Source organism: Lagenorhynchus albirostris, chromosome 6 (assembly GCF_949774975.1).
Source record: "Lagenorhynchus albirostris chromosome 6, mLagAlb1.1, whole genome shotgun sequence".
Taxonomy (NCBI): Eukaryota; Metazoa; Chordata; class Mammalia; order Artiodactyla; family Delphinidae; genus Lagenorhynchus; species Lagenorhynchus albirostris.
This window is the reverse complement of record NC_083100.1, coordinates 4,857,475-4,880,277: the sequence shown is the minus strand read 5'-3', so window position 1 is coordinate 4,880,277 and position 22,803 is coordinate 4,857,475. Positions and strand designations below refer to the sequence as shown.

The 22,803-nt window shown below is 48.1% G+C and overlaps 1 protein-coding gene across 10 annotated transcripts in view; it reads left to right on the top strand.

Moving 5' to 3' along the window:
• Positions 1 to 22,803, top strand: part of AGAP1 (ArfGAP with GTPase domain, ankyrin repeat and PH domain 1) — a 555,073-nt gene that overhangs the window by 268,688 nt on the left and 263,582 nt on the right. For all 10 annotated transcript variants that reach the window (XM_060151780.1, XM_060151784.1, XM_060151782.1 and 7 more), the window contains 2 exons: positions 452 to 607; positions 8,043 to 8,135. In XM_060151780.1, coding sequence (XP_060007763.1) covers positions 452 to 607; positions 8,043 to 8,135 — 249 coding nt within the window. The remainder of the gene's footprint in view (positions 1 to 451; positions 608 to 8,042; positions 8,136 to 22,803) is intronic.

Here is a 22,803-nt window from a genome sequence, read left to right as displayed (position 1 = left end):
ATCTTTACTGGAGTATAATTGCTTTACAATGGTGTGTTAGTTTCTGCTTTATAACAAAGTGAATCAGTTATACATATACACATGTTCCCATATCTCCTCCCTCTTGCGTCTCCCTCCCACCCTCCCTATCCCACCCCTCCAGGCGGTCACAAAGCACCGAGCTGATCTCCCTGTGCTATGCAGCTGCTTCCCACTAGCATCTGTTTTGCACTTGGTCGTGTATAAGATCAAACGAAAGAGACTTCTCTGTCTTAAGTCACTTTTCTTGGACAAAACGCTGCCGAGCTGATGGGTCTGTTCTAGGATGAAACGGTGCCTGCTTGATGCTGATGCCACCGGCCGGGCCGCGCCTCCATGCACCTTGCTGGCTTGTGGGTTATGACCCCACGCACGGGGCGGGTTGGGCTCCTGGAGCGTGTCCTAACAAAACCTTGGCTTTCAATCATTACAGACAAGTAACGGAGGCGGGAGTCTGAGCGACTATTCCTCCTCTGTCCCGTCCACGCCCAGCACCAGCCAAAAGGAGCTGCGTATCGACGTACCGCCCGCGGCCAACACGCCCACGCCCGTCCGCAAGCAGTCCAAGCGCCGGTCCAACCTCTTCACCGTGAGTGTCCCCCGGGGGGCGGGGTGGGGGGGAAGCGGAGCGTGGTTCCTGCTCACCTAGCGGGCCTCTGGCCGCCAGGTGGCTCAACGACAGGTGTAGCATCCAACCCAAGTTAATGAGGAGAGTGCTGAGTTCTGTGGAAGTCTGAGAAAATGATAGGATGCCACGACGCAGGTGTAGAGCCAGGTGGGCCTTCCTCGGTTGCAGGGAGTCCTGACGTGTCAGAAATGAAGAGCAAGGGGTTTGTATAAAGGTCTCTGTTATCCTGTGACTTTCTTGGTCTCTAGCTAAAGACTTGTCACATTAGATACATGGAGGTGACAGACTCCACCAGAATTCCCCAAACGTGTGCATCAGGCCTTTCAGATGAGGTGTATAAAGCCGTATCAATGCACAGACCCCCTTCTCCTCGGGCTGGAGCACTGAGGACTTAGCTCAGGGTCTTTAGCGGCTCACAGACAGAAGCCAGTCTGCTTGGACTTTTCTTCAGAACCGTCTGCGGAGCGTTTTAAAACTCTGCATCAGCTCTCAGGGCTCAGGTTTACGAACTCAGGATCTGTGCGTGGGGCCCAGGCGTGTGTAGTTTTTAAAAGTTCCCTGGGCAGTTGGGACGCAGAGAACCCCTGAACTACAGAGGACACACAGCAGACATTACCAATCAATCATGGAAGGCTTTGCAGTGGAGCCCAGAACTCGGGGCCACAGAACTCCGGGCAGAGCTGCTACTGCCGTGTGACTAGCGTCATTTGATTTGAGAAGAACACTTTCCCTCCCGGGACTAGGTCTGTGCATTACAAGTGTATGCTTTCAAAGCAGGGGTTCTCAACCAGGCAGATTTGCACTCCCAGAAATTCGGCCATTTCTGGAGAAAGTGTGAATTGTCTCAGCTCGGGGGTGGGAGTGGGTGTGGTCCTGCAGGCGTCTAGTCTGCGTAGCAACCATGGAGCCGCTAAACATCCTGCGATGCACGGGCCAGCCCCACAACAAAGAGGTCTCCGACCGCCAGTGTCAGGGTGCTCTGTTGTAAACCACTTGACTTCTCCTCTTGGTTGAGTATCGCTGACTTAGATGCAAAGAAGTTCAGTATTTCCTGGCTTAAACTGAAGGAAGATTCTGCAGGGGTGGCCGCAAGTCTCTTATCTGACCCACTGCCCTTACTTGGAGATGGCGTTCTTTCTTCCTTTTTTTTTTTTTTTCCTTTGGCGACACTGCGAGGCTTGTGGGATCTTAGTTCTCCCACCAGGGATTGAACCCGGGCCCTTGGCAGTGAAAGCGTGGAGTCCTAACCACTGGACCGCCAGGGAATTCCCTGAAGATGGCGTTCTTGATGGTGAACGAGGCTACCAAGTATGATAGATGCCCCATCCCTTTCCCACCACGTTCATAACAGGTTTCCCATCAGATAAGTCTTTAGTGCCAAGGTCTATTGCCAACAGCGAACACCCCCTCCTCACAACTCTCCCCTTCCCTTTACTCTCTGCCCTGTGCCATGTGAGGTCTGCCAGATGCTACTGTTGGAGGGCCAGAGTGAGGATCAGACGGGCTCAGACCCTGTCCTGCACTGCCAGCAGCTGCTTGACCTTGAGCAACTTACTTAACCTCTCTGAGCTGGAAACAACGGTAGTTGTGGTGAGGCTGCTAAGAAGATTCCCTGTAGGGGCGAAGAGTCTTTGTGGCCTTGCTTTCATTTTTATCTCACCACCACTAATGTTATGGAACGATTTCTCTTAATGCATAAGCAAAAGTAGCTGTAGAGGGCTTCCCTGGTGGCGCAGTGGTTAAGAACCCGCCTGCCAGTGCAGGGAACACGGGTTCGAGCCCTGGTCCGGGAAGATCCCACATGCTGTGGAGCAGCTAAGCCCATGCACCACAGCTGCTGAGCCTGTGCTCTAGAGCCTGTGAGCCACAACTGCTGAAGACTGCGCACCTGGAGCCCGTGCTCCGCAACAAGAGAAGCCACCGCAGTGAGAAGCCCGCGCACCGCAACAAAGAGTAGCCCCCGCTCGCCGCAACTAGAGAAAGCCCGCGCTTGGCAACGAAGACCCAACGCAGCCAAAAATAAATTAATTTAAAAAAAAAAAAGAAAGTAGTTGTAGGGCTGTGTAATAGATTGGGAGGGAGGTAATTAGGTGTCTGCAAAATACAGGTGAATATCTGATATGCGTAAATCTGTACGTGAATAAGATGTTTACTGTGGAATTTCTTCAGACATACCGAGAATAACAGCAGTTGCCTAAGCAGCACGTCTGGCTTATCCAACACCTGTAACACTTCTGTCCGCCCAGGTGGGGTCTTCCAGGTGAGAAGGTGTCACCTCGCAGAACAGGCTGTGCACTGACTCATGGCTTAGTGGACCTGAGAAGCCCATTGCCGAAGATGCAGAGAGACTGGGCCCTGAGCAGGGCACCAGCGTAGCGGGGAGGGGCCTTCTAGGGTGTGGCGGGAAGAGGGAACACCCAGGCTCACGACACCTTCTAAGGGTCACCTTTCCTGGTCCCTGGCTTTGGTTTCTGTTCAAGGTGAGAGGTGAGAACCAGGAAGTCTCTTTAAAATGGGGCTGCTCTGGGCTTTCCTGGTGGCGCGGTGGTTGAGAGTCCGCCTGCCGATGCAGGGGACGCGGGTTCGTGCCCCGGTCCGGGAAGATCCCACATGCCGCGGAGCAGCTGGGCCCATGAGCCATGGCCGCTGAGCCTGCGCGTCCGGAGCCTGTGCTCCGCAACGGGAGAGGCCACAACAGTGAGAGGCCCGCGTACCATTAAAAAAAAAAAAAAATTGGGGCTGCTCTGACACGTGCCCACCCCCACCCCTTATAAGGGCAGTCCTGGGGTTGGGATGTGCCGGAAAATAGTGTCCCAGACCCCGCTCACTGGGTAACTGACAAAGGAGACAAGTTTAAGGCAGGAAGAAGCAAAGGAACGGTAACTCGGGTAATAAACGTTCCCTTCCCCTCTGCTGTCTGCGCAGCTGGGTTCTGTTTTCTATCAGGGATAGTGTTATGGGAGCTAACCCACGTTCAAGAGGAAGCGGATTAGAGACCGGGGGGATCTGCCTGGTAGGAGGAGAGCAGAGACTGGAGCGAGGGGGCACTCTCCCCGCTGCTGGAGCGGCGCACACGTATGCACCGCCGCCGCGTCCAGGCACCCGGGCAGAGGCCAGGGGCGCAGCTGTCCAGGCCGGGTGGGGCAGTGCCGGAGCCAATAAGAACTCGCCCTCATTTATTGTGTCATAATTAACGTAGCTAGTGATGCGGGGGCCTGCCTGTGACCCTGTGCGGGATCAGTGCTTGATCTCTTTTAGTGCTGGAAAATGGTCTGAGAGTAGATACACCCTTTTAGAAATCGAATCCGGCTGCTCGGCCGTCATTAGCGGGAACAGGAATCAGGTTATGGAAGAAGCTAACCTCACGGCGGGTTTGCATCACGGCGTTCAAGGAAAAGACGGCTGAGATCCTGTGTCTTCGTCATTACTGGATTTGACATTGAACAAGATGGTGATGGTGGTGGTGCCGGGTGGGTGTTGTAGGTTGAAGATCTTCGAAGTGTCAACTCCACTAGATGTCAGTGTCATCCAAGGAATGACAAGAAGCAAATTAATTTTGAAATTGTAGCCACTTAGGAAACTAAATTCTCCTTGTTACCGGTTTGCATCTATTCTTAAATATGTAAAATGTCGTAGACTCTTCATCCCTGGCGATTATTGGTAGTTACTGGCTTAAATTGGCAAAAGTGTATTTATTGAAAAGCGTGTATTAGGAGGACAGAAGTACCATATGCCGAACAATCCTAGTGAATAAAAGTCCACGCAGGCTGGGACAGTAATGCCCAGATGAGGGAGCATTGTCCTCGTTTATTGGACCCTCATAAAGAGGCCAGAGGTAATTAAGTAGTACACACACCATTTTTCAAATAACGTGCTTATGAATTGTGTAAATTTCGGATCTGATGACCTGTAAATGTACCACTCTGGGCTAACATTCTTCAGTCCCAGATGTTTCTGTTGGCATATACACATGTGCAGAAATAAGCAAAAATCTTAAGCAAAAATAAATCACACGCACCTTTTACAAAATAGTACAAACTTTAAAAAGTCTCTCCTGTAGTAGCAAATTATGTGTTATATTGGCGGTAAGAACGGTACTTCACTGATAAAAAAGCTAAATTATATCCTATCTTGCTTATTTCTTTGAGAAAAAATCATTGTTTTGAGAAAAGAAATATTCAAAGGCTATCTCCGTTCACTTCCTGGTTCTGTAATATTGGCACTTAGGATGATTAGTTTAGTAGCCCTATTTACGTGTGGTTCAGATGTTTTATTAGGAAATATTTTCAAACATGTAGGAATTTAAAAAAACACATGCATGTACTCACCGTGCAGCTCAGCAAATACAAGCATTTTTCTGCCACTGCAGCGGTTACTTCTTCTAGAAATAACCCCGTCACGGATAAACTGTGCCCCTCCAGAATACGTCCCCCTGACCCCTGGTCCAGGGATCGGCATTCCCTTGGATTTGGTGTCTGTTATCTGCATCCATGTCTTAAACTCATTCTAGTACGTGTCCACAATTGTACGTTGCTTTGCCTGTTTTCAAGCCTTATAATCGTGGTGTCACTTACATGGTATTTTTTAAAGCTTACCATATAATGCCGACACCCCGACACAGAGCCAAGCATACCCAGTAACCTAAGATTGTGAAAAAGGCATAGCCCAGCTCATAGAGACGCTCTGTAAAAATAAGGCAGCAAAATTGATAGTCTAAATAGACCTGTTTGAATGGTATTTTGTCTTCTGTAGAGAAGGGGAGCGTGGATCCTATTATATGTGTTCCAGCAGCCTTCGACTTACTCATCAGTTAGAAAGGGGAAAGCAGGTTTCTGTTTAATAGTGAGGGCTCCTGTCAGCGATGCTGCCTGTCCTTGGAAGCAGGCAGCTGACGGGGTGCCCCTTCACGGCTTCTTTTATCGCCTGGGGGAAAGTTAAACATTCCTCTAAAGAAGGAGATGGTAATGAGAGTTATCCTAGCCTTTCTTTCCTCTGCGTTCGCTGTTTGCGGAGGCTACACGGTCCCACTTCCGGCTCCCCCCGACCTTCTGTGATGGGTGTGATAAACTCCCGTTAGGTTTCTGGTTGTGTGTCAGGCTGGATGCCTTGCACACTCACTCCTGCCCCAGGCAGCGGTACCCAGAGAGACTTCGGATCTGATGATTTCACGGAGCCATTCCAGCTGGAACGTAAGGACGTGGCTGATGTAGTCTCAGAGTTGGCAGAAACATCAGGAACCTTACTGGGAATTTGTACGTGCTGCGGTGTCTTATGTCCAATGGGTTTGTTTTAGTTTCGTTGTTGGATTTCAGTTTTATGACGTATATCACAGCCCGTTGTACCAAAAGTCACTGTAAGACAGCGATACCAGGTCTTTTGCCTAACAAATAACCACTGATCTGTCTTGAAATTTTAGTTGTACGACTCTCTCCACCAACGTGTTGGAGCCGTAGGGAATTTCTGTTGCATTTTGTCAGTGAAGTCTTACATCAGTTTTGACCTCCTTCATCTCAGGGAGTGTGATCAAACATGGAGCTTAGTTCATAATCCTGCTTCGTGTGGAATCTGGAAATTCTGCTCTGACGACAGAGTGGCTGTGAGGACAGATGTGCTGCCTTGAGGAAGACGTTGATTTTTTTTAATGTTTGTTTTGTTAATTATTCTGGTTAATAGAGAATAATGAAGATAGATTTCCAGATTTAGAAATTTAGAATTCATAGAATTCTGAAAGTACCATTAATGGTCTCTGTTGATTTAAAACAATTTTAAAAGTCATCGCCGTGAGCTTTGAATCTCACTTTACAAATAGTAACCTGAAATTCCAGCTTTCTATGAACTGAGACGTAGGGAAAAGAGAATTTAAGGCTGTCACGTAGCTCTTACCACAGATTATTAATTAAAGAGTTAATTAAAGAGAAAAGTGAGCCCGCAACTCTTAACTAAAATTCACGACAAGGAATTGATAAATCTCTATTTCTTTCCTAGCCCAAAGGTTAAACATCATGTTTTATGTTCTTCTGAAACTTCCTATTGGTTGCTTGTTTCGTTTCCTGGTACTTCATTCCAGGCTTCTAGCATCCTAAAGAAAAAAGCACACGGGGCCTGGCACTTAGTAGGTGTTCAATAAATAAATGTCGGCTTCTTAGCATCATCCAAGAAGCCTGTCTTCTGAGGAGTCCTTGTGCCCCTTGCAGTCCCAGATCCGGGTTTACATCATGGGGACTTTTCTCCCTTATGCCCTACGACATCGCCCCCTTTAATATTTAAAAAAAAAAAAAAAAAATCAGCGGCCCCATCTCACGCCCTTTAAAACTGGATTTCATTAGCTTCTCACTGCTGCCCTGGACACCACAAAGTCTGTTCATTTCATATATCATCCCAGATTTGAAAAGCACATGAAAATGTTTCTCCATTTTCAATATTGCGTGAGTAATGTTCCCATTGAAAAGTAATGGAGTGGAGTTGTCACTTGTCAGCACAGTTATTAAGGAGGACGAATCTCAGATCTTTCTCTCATAATAAAATAAATCTGTCAGAAAATCATTGTGCTCACACTTTCTCATGCCACCAAGAGAGGGAGACTTAGCTGTGGTGCTCCTTCAGTGTCCCCAAGGCACCGTGTGCTGGAGTTGTGGCTTCCAAACTGGGGCGACCACTGCCGCCCTCCCCGCCGATTGCCCGCTCCTGGGCAGTGCACGTACATCGGCAGTACGGCCAGGGAAACTGTTCAGGAACTTGGCAAACAAAGCCACTCATTTTTCCCCAGAGTACTGTTTTGCCCCAAAAGGTATTTTCAACTTTTTTCCCTTTGTTATTTTTTGTGGTATCTTAAACTAGTTTTAACTTTGAATTTGCTCTTTTCTAGCTATCCAGAAGCAATCAAAAGGAACATTAATGGCACCTTGATACAAATTAAGGGTGTCCCTTTGAATTGCACAGCCGAAACGTTAATAGAAGCTTTTAAATCCTTCAGATGTTAATTAAATATATACGTTTATGTCATAGGTTTCCCAAACAAGCAGCGAGGAATCCTCTCCTCCTCGGCTGGACTAACTGCGGCTTTAGAGTGTGTTTTCCCGTTGGGCGTTACTTTCCTGTATGGTCCACTGGTTTCTAGTAATTGAATTTTGAACTCTTTACAAAAGAATTAAAAGATAATTTTGCAGTGGAAAAGTAGGAAGAAAAGTTTAGAAAACTCCCTGTAACGTCATGGCTGGGTGGAGGTGGACGCCCCAGCAGTCTGCTCCTGGGTTGTGTGTGCGCACGTGGGTACACGCATAGCTCATCCAGGGCTTCTGGGCGTGTGTTTTGCAGCAACCATGCAGATGGGGGCTCACCTCCACGATCTGTGAACCGCAGCCCTTCCCCAAATGCTAACTTTATTTTTACTTTGCAGTCTCGGAAAGGGAGTGACCCAGACAAAGAGAAAAAAGGCCTGGAGAGCCGGGCGGACAGCATCGGGAGCGGTCGAGCCATCCCGATTAAACAGGTATGCTGCTTCCCCTGCCTGTCCCTGTAGCCGGAGGCACACCCCGGCCCTCTGCTCACTGTGATGCCGGCTCGTGCGCCAAGGTTTGTTTGATGTGCTCTGTTGATGAATGTAGAAGTCACTCACTTGACATCGATTAGAAGAGGTTCCTGTGTGTATTAAAATAGGATCATTAGAATAAGAAGAGGGAAATGTGACAACAGATCTAATGAAGCGCAGTCTGCCCGCCTGCATATGGAGCGTGTTTGGAGGCTGCACTGGCTTCAAAGGCTGCCTTTGTAGCTCGGCTTTGATTGGGCCGCTGGCCGCCAGTCGACAGGGGTAAATCAGATCGCCATACAAGAGCCCCTTGTGATCACAGAGTAGCCCGACGTGGCCCTAATTTGCTCGCGCAGACGGACATCTGAACGCTGTTTCAGGCTGGTTTGTAACAACGAGGCAATTAGTTGTGATAATCATCGCCGGTGTGTCAGCTGTGCGCTCTTGTTTGTAATTTGCTAATGAAGGGATTGTAACTTTGATTAGGTTCAGTTTCATTTAGACCTTATTATATAAGGGAACATTTACAGCTGTAATGCGGGGCCTTAATTAAACTTCCTCATTACACAACAGGACTCGAATGCAGGCATTTGTTTTGGCCTATGTTGCTAGCCTGGAATCGTTTTTCATTAGCCCAGAAGCCGGGTACCAAATTACTTTATGTCTCAAGTAAAACGGGAATTCATCGGACCTATTTGGCTGCGGTAGTTCCCAGGAAAATAAAAATAAGCGTTCAGCCCGGCACCATGGCTTCTGGAAATGCCACCTTTTAGTTTGTTGAAGAAGGCCAGTTGATCTAGAGTGCATTCTGCTTCAGAGGAAGGGAATCTGTGGGCAGGATAACAGCTTTGCCTCTTCTCCGGGTACTTAGACAGTTTCACCAATCCTGTAGGGACTCGTGTTGGCACTGACCACCCTTGAAAAGGGCTGGAGTCTTTCCACAGTTTAGTGTAATCCGTTTGAAACAGTAGGAATACAGCTTTAGCTGGGGGCCGGGCAATTTCTGCACAGAGGTGTGGGGAGGGACAGGATAGATCGGGCCCCAGCGTCACAGGTGAGACCAGAGCAGGAAGTCCACGAGGTTTTCGTAAGATGTGTTCAGACGCTGAGTGGCCAGTGTGTGGGCTGGCGTGGAGAACCACTGAGGAAAGTCCTCTTTCCTCCTCTCTGCTGTTCTCCCTTTTTTTTTTTGACTTTTGCTTTTTTTTTTTTTTTTAGATATTGGGGGTAGGAGTTTATTAATTTACTTATTTATCTTTGCTGTGTTGGGTCTTCGTTTCTGTGTGAGGGCTTTCTCTAGTTGTGGCAAGTGGGGGCCGCTCTTCACCGCGATGCACGGGCCTCTCACTCTCGCGGCCTCTCTTGTTGCGGAGCACAGGCTCCAGACGCGCAGGCTCAGTAGTTGTGGCTCACGGGCCTAGTTGCTCCGCGGCATATGGGATCCTCCCAGACCAGGGCTCGAACCCGTGTCTCCTGCATTAGCAGGCAGGTTCTCAACCACTGCGCCACCAGGGAAGCCCTGACTTTTGCATTTTTAAAAAAAAAATTTATTGAAGTATAGTTGACTTACAATGCTGTGTTTAATGTCTGCTGTACAGCAAAGTGATTCAGTTATACATATATATATATGCTCTTTCATATTCTTTTCCATTATGGTTTATCACAGGATTTTGAATGTTGTTCCCTGTGCTATACAGTAGGACCTGTTGTTGTTGTTTATCCATCCTATATATAATAGTTTGCATCTGCTCATCCCAAACTCCCAATCCATCCCTGCCCCATCCCTGCCCCCCTTGGCAACCACAAGTCTGTTCTCTGCGTCTGTGAGTGTGTTTTTGAAGGCTCTTAAACAACTTCTTTGCTGTAGAGATGCAAGCACACAGTTGTTTATTCTTTGTGCATTTATTTGTAAACCTAATTCTCCACATAAGGTAATTTTAATGTGTAGTTTTCATTCTGTTGATGCTGTTTCAACTAGAATTAGAAAAAGCATTCAACTCTTTTCCTCTCACTTAAAATATTGGTCCCGGGACATTTCCTTTTGGGAATATTAGAACTCAATACTAGACTGTGGCCTTAAGTCACGTGTCCTGTGGGTTCGGGTGGGAGCGTTGGCCTCCACACCAGCCAGGCAGACCCCCAGCCTCCTCTGTGGAGGCGCTCGCCTTACAGGCCAGGCTTTCAGCATGGGTGCCGATGGGGCTTGACCGTGCGGCGTAAAGTTTGTATTATCCACTCCTTGGAAGCTTTCAGTCGTGTATGTTCCAAATAATCCAGTCGAACTCTAAATCACGGTCTGGTTTTCTGGAGAATCGTGACGCAGGCAGTGCACGTAGCTCGTGTCCCTCGTAGCTGCCCCCCGCGCGTGGCCACAGACCAGACGCCTCCCAGAGACCTCACCTGGCCCGTCCGAGTCCCGTGGACTCTGTGCCCGGCCTCAGAATCCTCATCTGTGAAGTGGGCTCCGGACGATACCGACCTGCTTGGGACACTGGATGTGGAGATGCCAGCGAGAACTTTTAGATTCCAGCAAAACCGGACTTTCAGATCGGTCTCGCTCAGGACACTGTCGTCGGAGCCTTGCTGCGGGTCACAGGGACTGACGTGGGTTTGCACGCTGCCATACAGATTTATCTGTATTTTTATAAAGGAACCGAGACCATTAGAGGTAGTGTAAATTCCTAACCCTCCCAGTGATGACTTCAACCGGTAGAATTGAAGCAAGAGGATTACAGAGGACGGAGCCCAGTGGGGCAGTACCTGCCGGAATGTTCTAGACACTACAGAACTGGAACAGCTAAGTGACTGCTTAGTATTCGTTACGCTGTTTCCATCTAGCATGTCACTGAACCCTCAACATTGCGCGGTTCGGGTAGCCGTGTTATCCTTATTTTTAAATTAAACCCGCATAGGGCAAGCTTTCCAGACCAGGCATCTTCAGAAGCTGAGGAGCCAGGATTCGGACCCCGGCCCCCATATCCCCACGGCCGTGTGCCGTACACTGCCTGTTGGCGAAAAGCCCCAGAAAGCTTAAGAAGCAAAGTTACGTGTTTTAAATTTAACAAGTGACCCCTGACCTCAGACAGAAATACCTCCTGCTTGTGGAGAGGAACCTTCTGAGATGGGCCTGCGGCAACGTGCTTCTCCAGGGACACGGGTCCTCGCGCATCTGTCCGGGGCTGCACGGGGTCCCTTCATCCTGTCCCGATAGCCTGCCCTTCCCACCAGCATCCAGTCACTTGTCTCCACACTCAGCCTGCATTCAGGACTTGGTCTGTATGTTGGGGCCCTGAACCCCAGCTCATGGGCCCTTTGCCTAACAACAGAGAAGTTGTCCCGAACCTCAGGGACCTCCCGGTGGGGCGGGGCTGGGCTGGGGGTGGCTTTGGGACGGGCCAGGATTTGTGATCATCATGGGGTCTGTCTTCCCCTCCGCGCAGGCGTCTTGTCCAGGGCGGTTTAGGGCACGGGTGAGGCCACTCGCAACACGCTCTGCAGCCTGACTCGTGTTTTTACAGATCAAACATGTTCCGGTCAGTTATTTTAACCTTGTTTGGCTCACGCTTTACAGCTCGTCCGTTCGTTGTGAGACAGAGGCTTCTTCCCCCAGCGTGGGAGCTGCCCGTGCACGGCAGGCAGTGGTCCTCTCTTCCCTCCTTCCCCAGTGAAAGCTTTCTCGTCAAGGATATGACTTATTTTCTGCAAAGTAACTTCATTTCCTGAGGTGGACCTGGGCCCACCTTGCCTTTTCGTCCTTTCTGAGGTCTTAGTGGAGGTTTGGTTCAAAGAGTTCTGCTTCTGCCGCTGCTTCTCCGTCTCCTTCCTTCTCCTCCTCAAAAAGGTCTATTCGAACAAAAATTAAAAAGCAAAGCAAGAAAAAGAAAAGGCCAGAGGCCCGGCCCGGCAGCGCGTGGGCTCGTCACGTATTAATTTTTCACTGCTGTGGAGAGTTGCACATGCATAATCGCTTGATGGCGGTGGGAGTTGGGGAGCTCCTATGGTGTCATTTGCATAAATCTTGTTAAGTCACTGGCAGTAAATGAAGTACAAATGAGCCCGGAGAAGGTGACATGCAAATCGTGGGTGGCAGATGGGAGGTCTGTTTGGGGGACGGCAGCTGTGTGCTCTTTCTTCTTTCTTTCCCTTCCGCATGTTTTCATCTCTATATTATGGTCCAGATACGCAGCTGACCTCTCCCTTCCCGGGGCTCGTCCTGCCCCCCCCCCCCCCCCCCCGGTGTTCACGTGGGGAAAACAGCCCTCAGGGCCTCGTCGCCTCACACCTAGTAACTGACACTAGAGTGTGAACGTTGGAATTTTTAAAATCTTGGTCAGTTTATCTTGTCTCGCTTACACAACTGAAAATACCTGTATGTATGTTTTATTTGTGAGGACAAACAAGAAACAAGCGCACGCCTCCCTAAATGTTGTCTCCTGGGATTTCCAAGGATGAAAAAGAGTGGAAACTACTGTCTGCTTTATTATGCTTCTGTCTGGGGGTCTTCCCCCCTTCAGACAGACTGATGGTGTTTATCCGGCTGTTGACACCCGTCCCCCGTTCACGGCTGGGCCCTAAGGGGTGGGCATTCCTGGTGAGGCAGAGGGGAGATTGCAGAAGAGCACGGGGCCTGCCTGTAAATCCGGCCGCAACGAAGACCCCTCGCTGTCCCCGTGGACCCCCCCCCCCCGGCAGGGCCCGCACGGGCCTGTGAGGCCCGGCTGGGGTGCCACTTGCCTGGTGGCTTGTTTCTTAAAGATGTAAGTGCCGGCGGGACTCAGCTTTTAGAGATTCGTGGGCGAAGCACCGCGCCTGCTTGCTTCCTGCGTTCAGAAGTTTTCTCTGTGTTTCGTCCACTGGTTGCTATTTTGAGAGAAACAAGTCTCTGTTGACCTTGAAGAAGCGCAGGCAGAGAGGTGTGTGCGGGGACCCGAGCTGTGACAGGCACTCAGGGGCCACCTGTTCCGCTTGGCTCTTCCTCTGCCTGGTCCAACCCAGGCACCTCTCGGAACTTGGGCCTGAGGTGCTGCTGGAGACCCGGCTCAGCTGTTGAATCCTGGGATGCTCCAGGGAGACACCAAACACCAAGTGTCTTCGTGTGACTTTCTGATTTTTTCACCTGAGTGGTTGGAGGCATTTTATTTTATTTATTTTATTTTTTAAATTTTATTGGAGTATAGCTGATCTACAGTGTTGTGTTAGTGTCAGGTGTACAGCAAAGTGATTCAGTTATACATATATTCATTCTTTTTTAGATTCTTTTCGCCTGTAGGTCATCACAGAATATTGAGTAGAATTCCCTGTGCTGTACAGTAGGGCCTTGTTGGTTTCATGTGACTTTCTTTAAGGTCTTAACTTTGACCTTGAACCCTGATGGACTTTGGCCACCTCTGGGGCAGGCAGACAGCCAGTGACAGCAGGGTCTTTTCTGCAGACACTGAAGCCACAGGAAAGCCCTTCCCAGGGCATCAGAGGCAGAGCGGCCTGGGTGGCACTGTCCCCAGCGCTGTGCCGTCACCTGTGAGCCGTTTGAAGCCATACATGTGTTTGATTCTCGGTTGAGTAGAAAGCAGCAATTGTCCATTAAGTGAAAGGATCCTCTGGAGCGAATCCTCTCGGCCAGCCTGCTGCAGGCGCTGACCTGCATGGTCTGGTACCTGGGGTCTACCCGGGCGTGGGGAGGTGGGTGGAGGGTGTGGCATCCGCAGGAAGAAAGCCGCCCAACGCTGCTCACTCGTAGCGTCTCCGGAAGGTTTGACACCGTTCACAGCCGGGTGGTCGGCCACCCAGCCATCGTCTGTTTTCCTGGAGGAAACAAGACTGGTGACCGGGCCGAAACTGTAGAGAGACTGGCAGGGAGAGAAAGGGGCCGGCTGTGCCCTCGTCCCGGGATGTGGGGAGAGCTCACCCCATGGTGCCGTGTCCACAAGGGATCCTGTTTACTCCGTGTGCACCAGCGTCCTGAGAAGACTCTGCTCACCCGTGTGGCAAATCGGCTCTGCGTGGCACCCACGGGGGCCCAGCCAGCTCCCCAGAAGCAGGTAATTTACTGACACAGACCCGGTGCTCTGAAAGCTAATTTACCTCACTTGGGTGCACAGGGCCCTGTGAGGATTGCATCCGACCTGGTTCACGACAGACTCAGCCAATTACGATTATTAATTTAATAGGTCAGGTGGGGGCATACACGCTTTTCATTTGACTCCTCAGATATCACAGTGTCATTGGCACTCTTGGCACACTTTGGAATATCTGGTTGCCTGCGTTGGAATTTACCGTCATCCGTCTTTGATGAGTAAGGCAGACCCCCTGACACTTTGGCCAATGTAGGTGGGTGGCAGTATGGTGTGTACAAAGTGCTCAAAATGCTGAAATAAATGACATGACTGAAATGCAAAATCCATAATTTAAATATAAATCTGCAGAGCAATTTAACCTAATCCTTCCCTTGGTCAGGAGGGCTGCAGGACGGTGATACACAGTAATATACAATGAAGCGCTTTATACACTGTAAACTGCCTGCAAACATAACGTTATTTCCAAGAGTGGAGGTTCGTGTTACAACTGAGTGTGTCCTCTGTGTATCCATAATCCAGGAGCTGGGGTGATACCTGATTTAGTGATTCATTTCACCTAAAGGTTGTTTACTTTCTTTAAAAGTTCAACAGTGGTGATGAAAACCCAATTCCCTGTGGGCTCAGAAAGATGATAAACTCACACACAAATAGAGGGAAGTTGCTCAAAGCTAAGTTTCTCCAAGCTTGTGGATGAATCAATAAGATACTTGGTTTTGGCATTATTTCTTACCAGACTCAGTTGGCTTGTAACTGTCATACACTCATCCTGTGTGGACACGCCCTGGGGACTCTGTCAGGGGCTTGGAGAGACAGAAGATAGATGCCTGCCACCCAGGCTGGCCTCAGACTTCGAGGGAGGCCCCTACCCCTGCCCTCCAGTACTGGTGGGTGGGCGTTGCAGTGGAGGTGTGTTGAAAGGGCCCTGTACCCCTGGAGGAACGGTGGATTCCACTGGGCTGGGAACGGTGGATTCCACTGGGCTGGGAACGGTGGATTCCACTGGGCTGGTCAGTCCCTCTGGACTTGGAGGTATGAGCAGGCAGTCATCAGAGGCAGCGGGGGCAGGATATGAGCAGAGCAGAGAGAAGGAGGGGGTGTGAGGCAGGGAAGCTGGAACGGCCGGGGCGTCGCGTTGCCAAGGGCTCTGACTGCCCCGCGGAGGGGTGTTGGTGTCAGTTTCTCTGCCTCGGCTGTGGGGAGTCAGGACTCGTCCCCACTGAGTGGCAGCATGAGGGTGGGAGACTTCTGAGTACGTGGAGCTCAGGGCTCCAGGCTCCCCCGGGGCAGAGCGCCTGCGGGCTGTGTCCCCGAGGGCCGGCCAGAGCAGCCTTTACTTCTCAGACGGCCTGTCGCTGCTGTTGTTCCTGGTCAGAGCGTTTCCTCCCCCTTGCAGCTTTATCCCCGTAGTGTTTATGACACGGGGCGATTGTAACCTGTCACAGCCCTAGTGCTGAACGACGTTTACTGGCTGTTTCCTGAGTGCCAGACACTGCTAGAGCGTCAGTGTCACCCCTTTGAACCATGAAGTAGTAAACATGATGGTGCCCATTTCACAGATGAGGAAGGTGGGGCTGAGTAACCTGCCTGGCATCACACTGTGTACGTCTGCTAGGGCTGCCGTCACAAAGCGCCACAGCCTGGGAGGCTTAAACAACAGAAGCTCCGGAGACCAGAAGTCCAAGTTCAAGGTCCCAGCAGGGTTGATGTCTGGTGAGGACGCTCTTCCTGGCCTGCTGAGTCTCCCTTATAAGGACACCAGTCGTATTGGATTTGGGGCCCACCCTTATGACCGCAGCTAACCTTAATAACCTCTTTAAAGTCCCTGTCTTTAAATAAGGTCACGTTGGGGGTTATAGCTTCACCCTGTGAATTTTGCGGAGACACAGTTCAGCCCGTAGCACACGGTTAGTTGGTGCTGGGACAGGAGCGCCAGGCTGTGTGACCCTAGGAGCCATCTGAAACAATCTCTCCATCGACACGTTCTTCTGCCTTGGGCCTTCCTAGGATTACAAGGTGTGGCCACTTTATTCCTGTCCGTATGTTTGAGAATCGGAAGAACCTTTTTCAGGAGGCTCCACGTACTAGTTAGGAAACACGTGGTATTTGAAATATTCTGATTTAAGCATGTGAACTTAAATTCTCCTGAGTTGCAGTAAACTTATCATTTGAAGTAAGACTGTTGTAGGAGTACTTCCTTCTACGAAGCCTGTGGCTCCCTCTCTAGGCAGTGCGTTTCATGACTGTTAAGGCTAGCTTGGATTTTGTTCTTTGTGAACATAAAGTTTGAAACGAGTGAGCACCTCACTTTCTGGCAGGAAGAATCATATGGGCTGTCAAAATGTCATGTTTTGCATCCATCAACTGATGAATGGATAAAGAAGATGTGGTATGTGTATACAATAGAATACTATTCAGCCTTAAAAAAAGAATGAAATAATACCATTTGCAGCAACATGGATGGACCTACAGATTATCATACTAAGCGAAGTAAGTCAGAAAGAGAGAGACAAATATCATGATATCACCTATATGTGGAATCTAAAAAAAATGATACAAATGAACTTACTTACAAAACAGAAATAGACTCACAGACATAGAAAGCAAACTTATGGTTACCAAAGGGGAAAGGGAGGGAAGGGATAAATTAGGAGTTTGGGATTAACATATACACATTACTATATATAAAACAGATAACCAAAAAGGACCTACTGCACAGCACAGGGAAGTATATTCAATATCTTGTAATAATGTAAAAGAATGTGAAAACGAAAAAAAAAAAAAATATATATATATATAACTGAATCACTTTGCTATATACCTGAAACACTGTAAATCAACTATACTTCAGTTTTTTTAAAATGTCACGTTTTGTGTAAAAACAGCAACAGTGGAACCCTCTGAGACATTTGGCTGCTTGACTGGACACTTTTCCAAAAACCGGAGAACGTGGCTTCTCACCCAGGCTCCCTTCTCATGACTTTGCTCCACCGGTTGCTCACTCCAGAGCCTTTGGCCCCAGAAATTGTGAAGGATACGTCCTCAGACGTCCTCACCATTCCCTTCTCAGGAAGGTCATCAGACAGCGACATTTTATCTGCTAGATGTGAGCAGCAAAAACATATTTGCCTTCCTGCATCTCACTCAAGGAATTTATTTATTTTTATTATTTTTATTGTTTTTGTGGGAGCCTCTTACCGTCATGGCCTCTCCCGCTGTGGAGCACAGGCTCCGGACGCACAGGCTCAGCAGCCGTGGTCCACGGGCCCAGCCGCTCTGCGGCATGTGGTATCTTCCCGGACCGGGGCACGAACCCGTGTCCCCTGCATCGGCAGGCGGATTCCCAACCACTGTGCCACCAGGGAAGCCCCAGGGAATTTATTTTTTAACGGAGGTACCAATGGCCACGTTTTCAGACCCTTGGTACCAAAGCTGACAGCCGTAATGAAATATCTAGAAATTTGCTGAAATATTATAAAACAGACGTGGAAGGATTTGTAGGTTTGAGAAATCTGTTTGCAGTTAAACATTTTCTATAAAGCACTTAAGATTATAGTTGTGTTTATAGACTGGTGAAATAGAAACATTTAAAAATATCACTTATATATGGAATCTGACCCCCCAAAAACCAAAAAAAGATACAAATGAACTTATTCACAAAACAGAAGTAGACCCCCAGACAAAAAAAACAAACTCTTGGTTACAAAAGGGGAAAGCAGGGGGAGGGATAAATTAGGAGATTGGTATTAACATGTACACACTACTATATATAAAAGAGATAACCGACAAGGACCTACTTATAACACAGGGAATTATACTCAATATTTTGGAATAACCCTGTAAGAGAAAAGAATCTGAACAAGAATATCTGTATATGTTATATATTCTGTGTGTGTGTGTGTGTGTGTGTGTGTGTGTATAACTGAATCACTGCTGTACTGCTGAAACTAACACAACATTGTAGGAAACTATACTTCAATTTTAAAAAATACTATTAACAACTTAGCACCTTCCCAAGTTCATCAGACCCACACCCCACTATATTTGCTCGTGACATTTCCACCTACTTAGAAAGTCGTCACAATTGACCAGATTGCTGTGTGTTCAATTTATTAAAAGAATGCTGGCGATCCCCCTGGGTGCTCATTGTGCATCAGTTCCTATATTAGATGCTTTAATCACATGACCTCACTTAATTCTCCACCAGCCTCAGACACAACTTACTGCCAGCGACAGATAAGGAGCCCAAGGCTTAGGAAGGTCAGGTCACACAGCCCAGGTTACAGAGCTGTAAGTGGCAGCGCTGGAATTCACACCCGGAAGTCCTCTAGGACAGCGGTCCCCGACCTTTTCGGCACCAGGGAGCGGTTTCGTGGAAGACAGTTTTCCCACGGATGGGAATGAGGGAGATGGTACAGGCGGTCATGCGAGCGATGGGAGCGGCAGATGAAGCCTCACCTGCTCGCCCGTCGCTCGCCTCCTGCTTTGCGGCCTGGTTCCTAACAGGCTGTCCATGGCCCGGGGGTCAGGGACCCCTGCCTCAGGGCTGCTTCCCTTCCTTCCTTGCACACATAGGGCTCCCAGCTTCGGTTGGTCCCTGTAGTCTCTGTTTGTCACAGTCTTCCTGTCTTCAGGGCCCATGTCACATGCCTTCTGTTCCAGGAAAACGTACCTTGTCCCCAAGGAGATGTGCTGTCTTCTCTCCGCCCTCCCCTGACACCTCGTCAGGCCTTGGGATCTTGCCTCCGTCCTCCCAGATGCATGGACACGTGCATCCTTCATGCCCCCCACTCCCACGTGCTTTGGGGGGAAGGGTGGGAGGGGAGGGGCGTTGCCTCTTCTGACAGTGTTTCTCTCCCGAGTGTCCACAGGGCAGAGCGAGTAGGTAGGCAAGTATATGTGGTAGATGGAATAGGTCAATAGTGTTAAATGTTTTTCTTTCCCCCAAAACAATGTTATGTTTCTTTTAAAGAATATGTTACATTGGAGAAGTCATACTCTACGTTGTTATATTTTAAGATACAGAATAATTTTTTTTTTTTTTTGCGGTACGCGGGCCTCTCACTGTTGTGGCCTCTCCCATTGCGGAGCACAGGCTCCGGATGTGCAGGCTCAGCGGCCATGGCTCACGGGCCCAGCCGCTCCGCGGCATGTGGGATCATCCCAGACCCGGGCACGAACCCGCGTCCCCTGCATCAGCAGGCGGACTCTCAACCACCACACCACCAAGGAAGCCCCAGAATAATTTTTACTTTTTTAATTAATTAATTTATTAAAATTTTTTTACATCTTTCTTGGAGTATAATTGCTTTACAGTGGTGTGTTAGTTTCTGCTTTATAACAAAGTGAATCAGTTATACATATACGTATGTTCCCATATCTCTTCCCTCTTGCGTCTCCCTCCCTCCCACCCTCCCTATCCCACCCCTCCAGGCGGTCACAAAGCACCGAGCTGATCTCCCTGTGCTATGCGGCTGCTTCCCAGTAGCTCTCTACCTTACGTTTGGTAGTGTATATATGTCCATGCCTCTCTCTCGCCCCAGAATAATTTTTAATCCAACATTCTCTGAACTCTGATTCATATATACATAGAATACTCTATTTAGGTGAAACACAAGAGGTACATCTTTTAATCCTCAAAGAGTAAAACCTTTGTCAGTGACCTAAATGATTTTAGAAATGTAGTTTCTTCTAAAACTTCTTTACTACAGAAGAAATTGCGTCTAAATAGTTGTCTTTTTTAAATTTATTTATTTTATTTTATTTATTTTTGGCTGTGTTGGGTCTTTGTTGCTGCGTACGGGCTTTCGGCGAGCAGGGGCTGCTCTTCATTGCGGTGCGCGGGCTTCTCATTGTCGTGGCTTCTCTTGTTGTGGAGCACGGGCTTTAGGCATGCGAGCTTCAGTAGTTGTGGCACGTGGGCTCTGTAGTTGTGGCTCCCGGGCTCTAGAGCGCAGGCTCAATAGTTGTGGCGCGCGGGCTCAGTTGCTCCGAGGCATGTGGAATCTTCCCAGACCAGGGCTTGAACCCGTGTCTGCTGCATTGGCAGGTGGATTCTTAACCACTGTGCCACCAGGGAAGTCCGTAAGTAGATGTCTTCATTATGTAATTTTGTTTATAAAAATTGTTTCACATCAAACCAGCAAATTTTAGTAACACTTGACTGTTTTCATAATTGCCAGATTTTTACCCCATTATTCAGCCTACATCAACCATAGCCTTTGTGATTGTAATTTGTCCCCCAAAGAAGAATATGTTTATCATCAAGAAGTTCTTCTGCAGAAAAATGATTTACATTGTTTTAATATGCATAAAAACGAATTTTATGGAAATATATAAATATGCCAACTACACTAACAAACTACTGGGGATATGAGTAACATACAAGGGATGATTTGGAAATGAAGAAACACAAGAAGGAAATAAACATGGATGGACGTTTGGGTTTTCTTTGCTCATACCTAAACGGTTAGAAATTTAAAACAATGAGAAATGATTTTACACTTAGGTTTATAATTATTAATAACAAAACATGATAAGATCCTACTCTTGGCAAAAATTAGGGAAAAACAGAGTTTTAAAAATGCATTGCTGTGTTACTAAAAATTGGCCCGGCCCTCTTGGAGGATAATCTAGCAGTATATAAAGGACATAAAAAAATGTATTCACTTTGTCCCAGTAATCTTTCTCCCTTTCTGCTAGAAGTTCATCCCAACGGGATAATTTACTCGGAGAAAGGGACAATATCTTAAGTGTACAAAAATGTTCATAGCAAGTTTATTTATAATACTAAAATTCCAGGAACTACACATGTCCAAGAAGTTAAATTAGTGACTGTCAACTAACCAGTAGTAGGATATAAAGCCTCTAAAATGGTCAATTGGAAGGCTCTTTAGAGCTGTGAGAAGTGTTAGAAAATGCTAAGTGAAAGCATGAAACTGTATTTATAATAAGCACATGAAAATATATGTACATTCGGTATAAAAGTGGATGAATAGGAACACAAACAAGTAAATTGGTGTGGGATTAAAGGAGAACTTAAAACTTTTTTTTTTGCGGTACGCGGGCCTCTCACTGTTGCGGCCTCTCCCGTTGCGGAGCACAGGCTCCGGACGCGCAGGCTCAGCGGCCGTGGCTCACGGGCCCAGCCGCTCCGCGGCACGTGGGATCTTCCCGGACCGGGGCACGAACCCGTGTCCCCTGCATCGGCAGGCGGACTCTCAACCACTGCGCCACCAGGGAAGCCCGAGAACTTTAAAAATTTTAACTTTTTATTGGGAAATAATTTTAGACTTGTACAAAACTTGTAAAAATTGTACAGTGAGTTCCCGTATACCTTGCACTTGGCTTCCCTAATGTGAACAGTTTACATGGCCCTAAACAGGTATCAAAGCAGGAGACGACTCGGATAACACACTACTCTGTCTGCAGACTCATCTTGGATTCCATCCCGGTATGCAGGCCAGGCTCCCTCCTTGCATTTGGTTGCTGTGTCGACTTCCTCACCTCCACACTGACAATTCCTCAGTCTCTCTTACCTTCCATGACCTTGACACCATCTAGGAATACGCATCAGCTGTATTGTAGAATGTCTCTCTTTCTGCACTGGGACGTTTTTGTCTGGAATAGATTGAGGTTATGCATTTATGGCAGGAACACAAGAAGCGTTGTGCCCTTCCCAGTGCCCTCAACAGGGAGCACATGCTTTCCAAATATCTAATTACTGGTAGTGTCATTTGGTCATTTGGTTAAGGTGGGGTCTGCGGGTTTCTCAATTGGCAGTTACCATTCTTCCTTTAGAGGAAGTTACTGATAAGTATCTTAGGGGGATACTTCGACACTGTTTTGATACTCTGTAAAAACATGTTTAATGATATAAATTGCGTTCAATAATAAGTAGGTTTTTAAAAATGAAGAGTTTCCTTCTGGTAAATGTACGTAGTCTTGAGCAAAGTGCCCCGGGTGCCGTGAGTACATAAGTGGAACAAAGCTTATTTCCCCTCTTCTATAACAGGTGAATTAGAAGTCTGAATTCCATGAAAGGCCTCTCCTGATCAAAGGAATTTCAAGAGTAGTTGTTATACATAAACTAGTGCTTTCAGGTACTTATCAGCCTTTTAACATAGTAGTATCTGTAACTCAGGAATATTTCATAGTCTGAAAGAAAGGACAACTAATATTTTCCCGGTGTGATTTTCTTTTTTCTCCTTTTAGTCTTCCATTGATTTACCATCTGAGAACCAATTAAGTGCTTGTTTAGCCCCCTCCTTTGTTGGGGGAAAGGGGCAAAGGGGGACACTTGTGAAACTTGCTGGGCCTTTGAGGAGGACCTGGGGTGAGGAGGGGTCCAGGAGAGGAGGGGGGCCACCAGGTTGGGAGGGTGAGTGGACCTGACGAGACAGATCTGAGGATGGACGGGCAGCTCCCAAACTCAAGGCTGACCGGAGGCTGTGGGCCTTGGAATGTGGGCCCATGGTGGATTCTCAGCAAATCCTAAGGAATCACCAACAGCTGCCAGCTTCTTTCATTTAAAAACTGGTCAGTCTTGTTTATCAAAC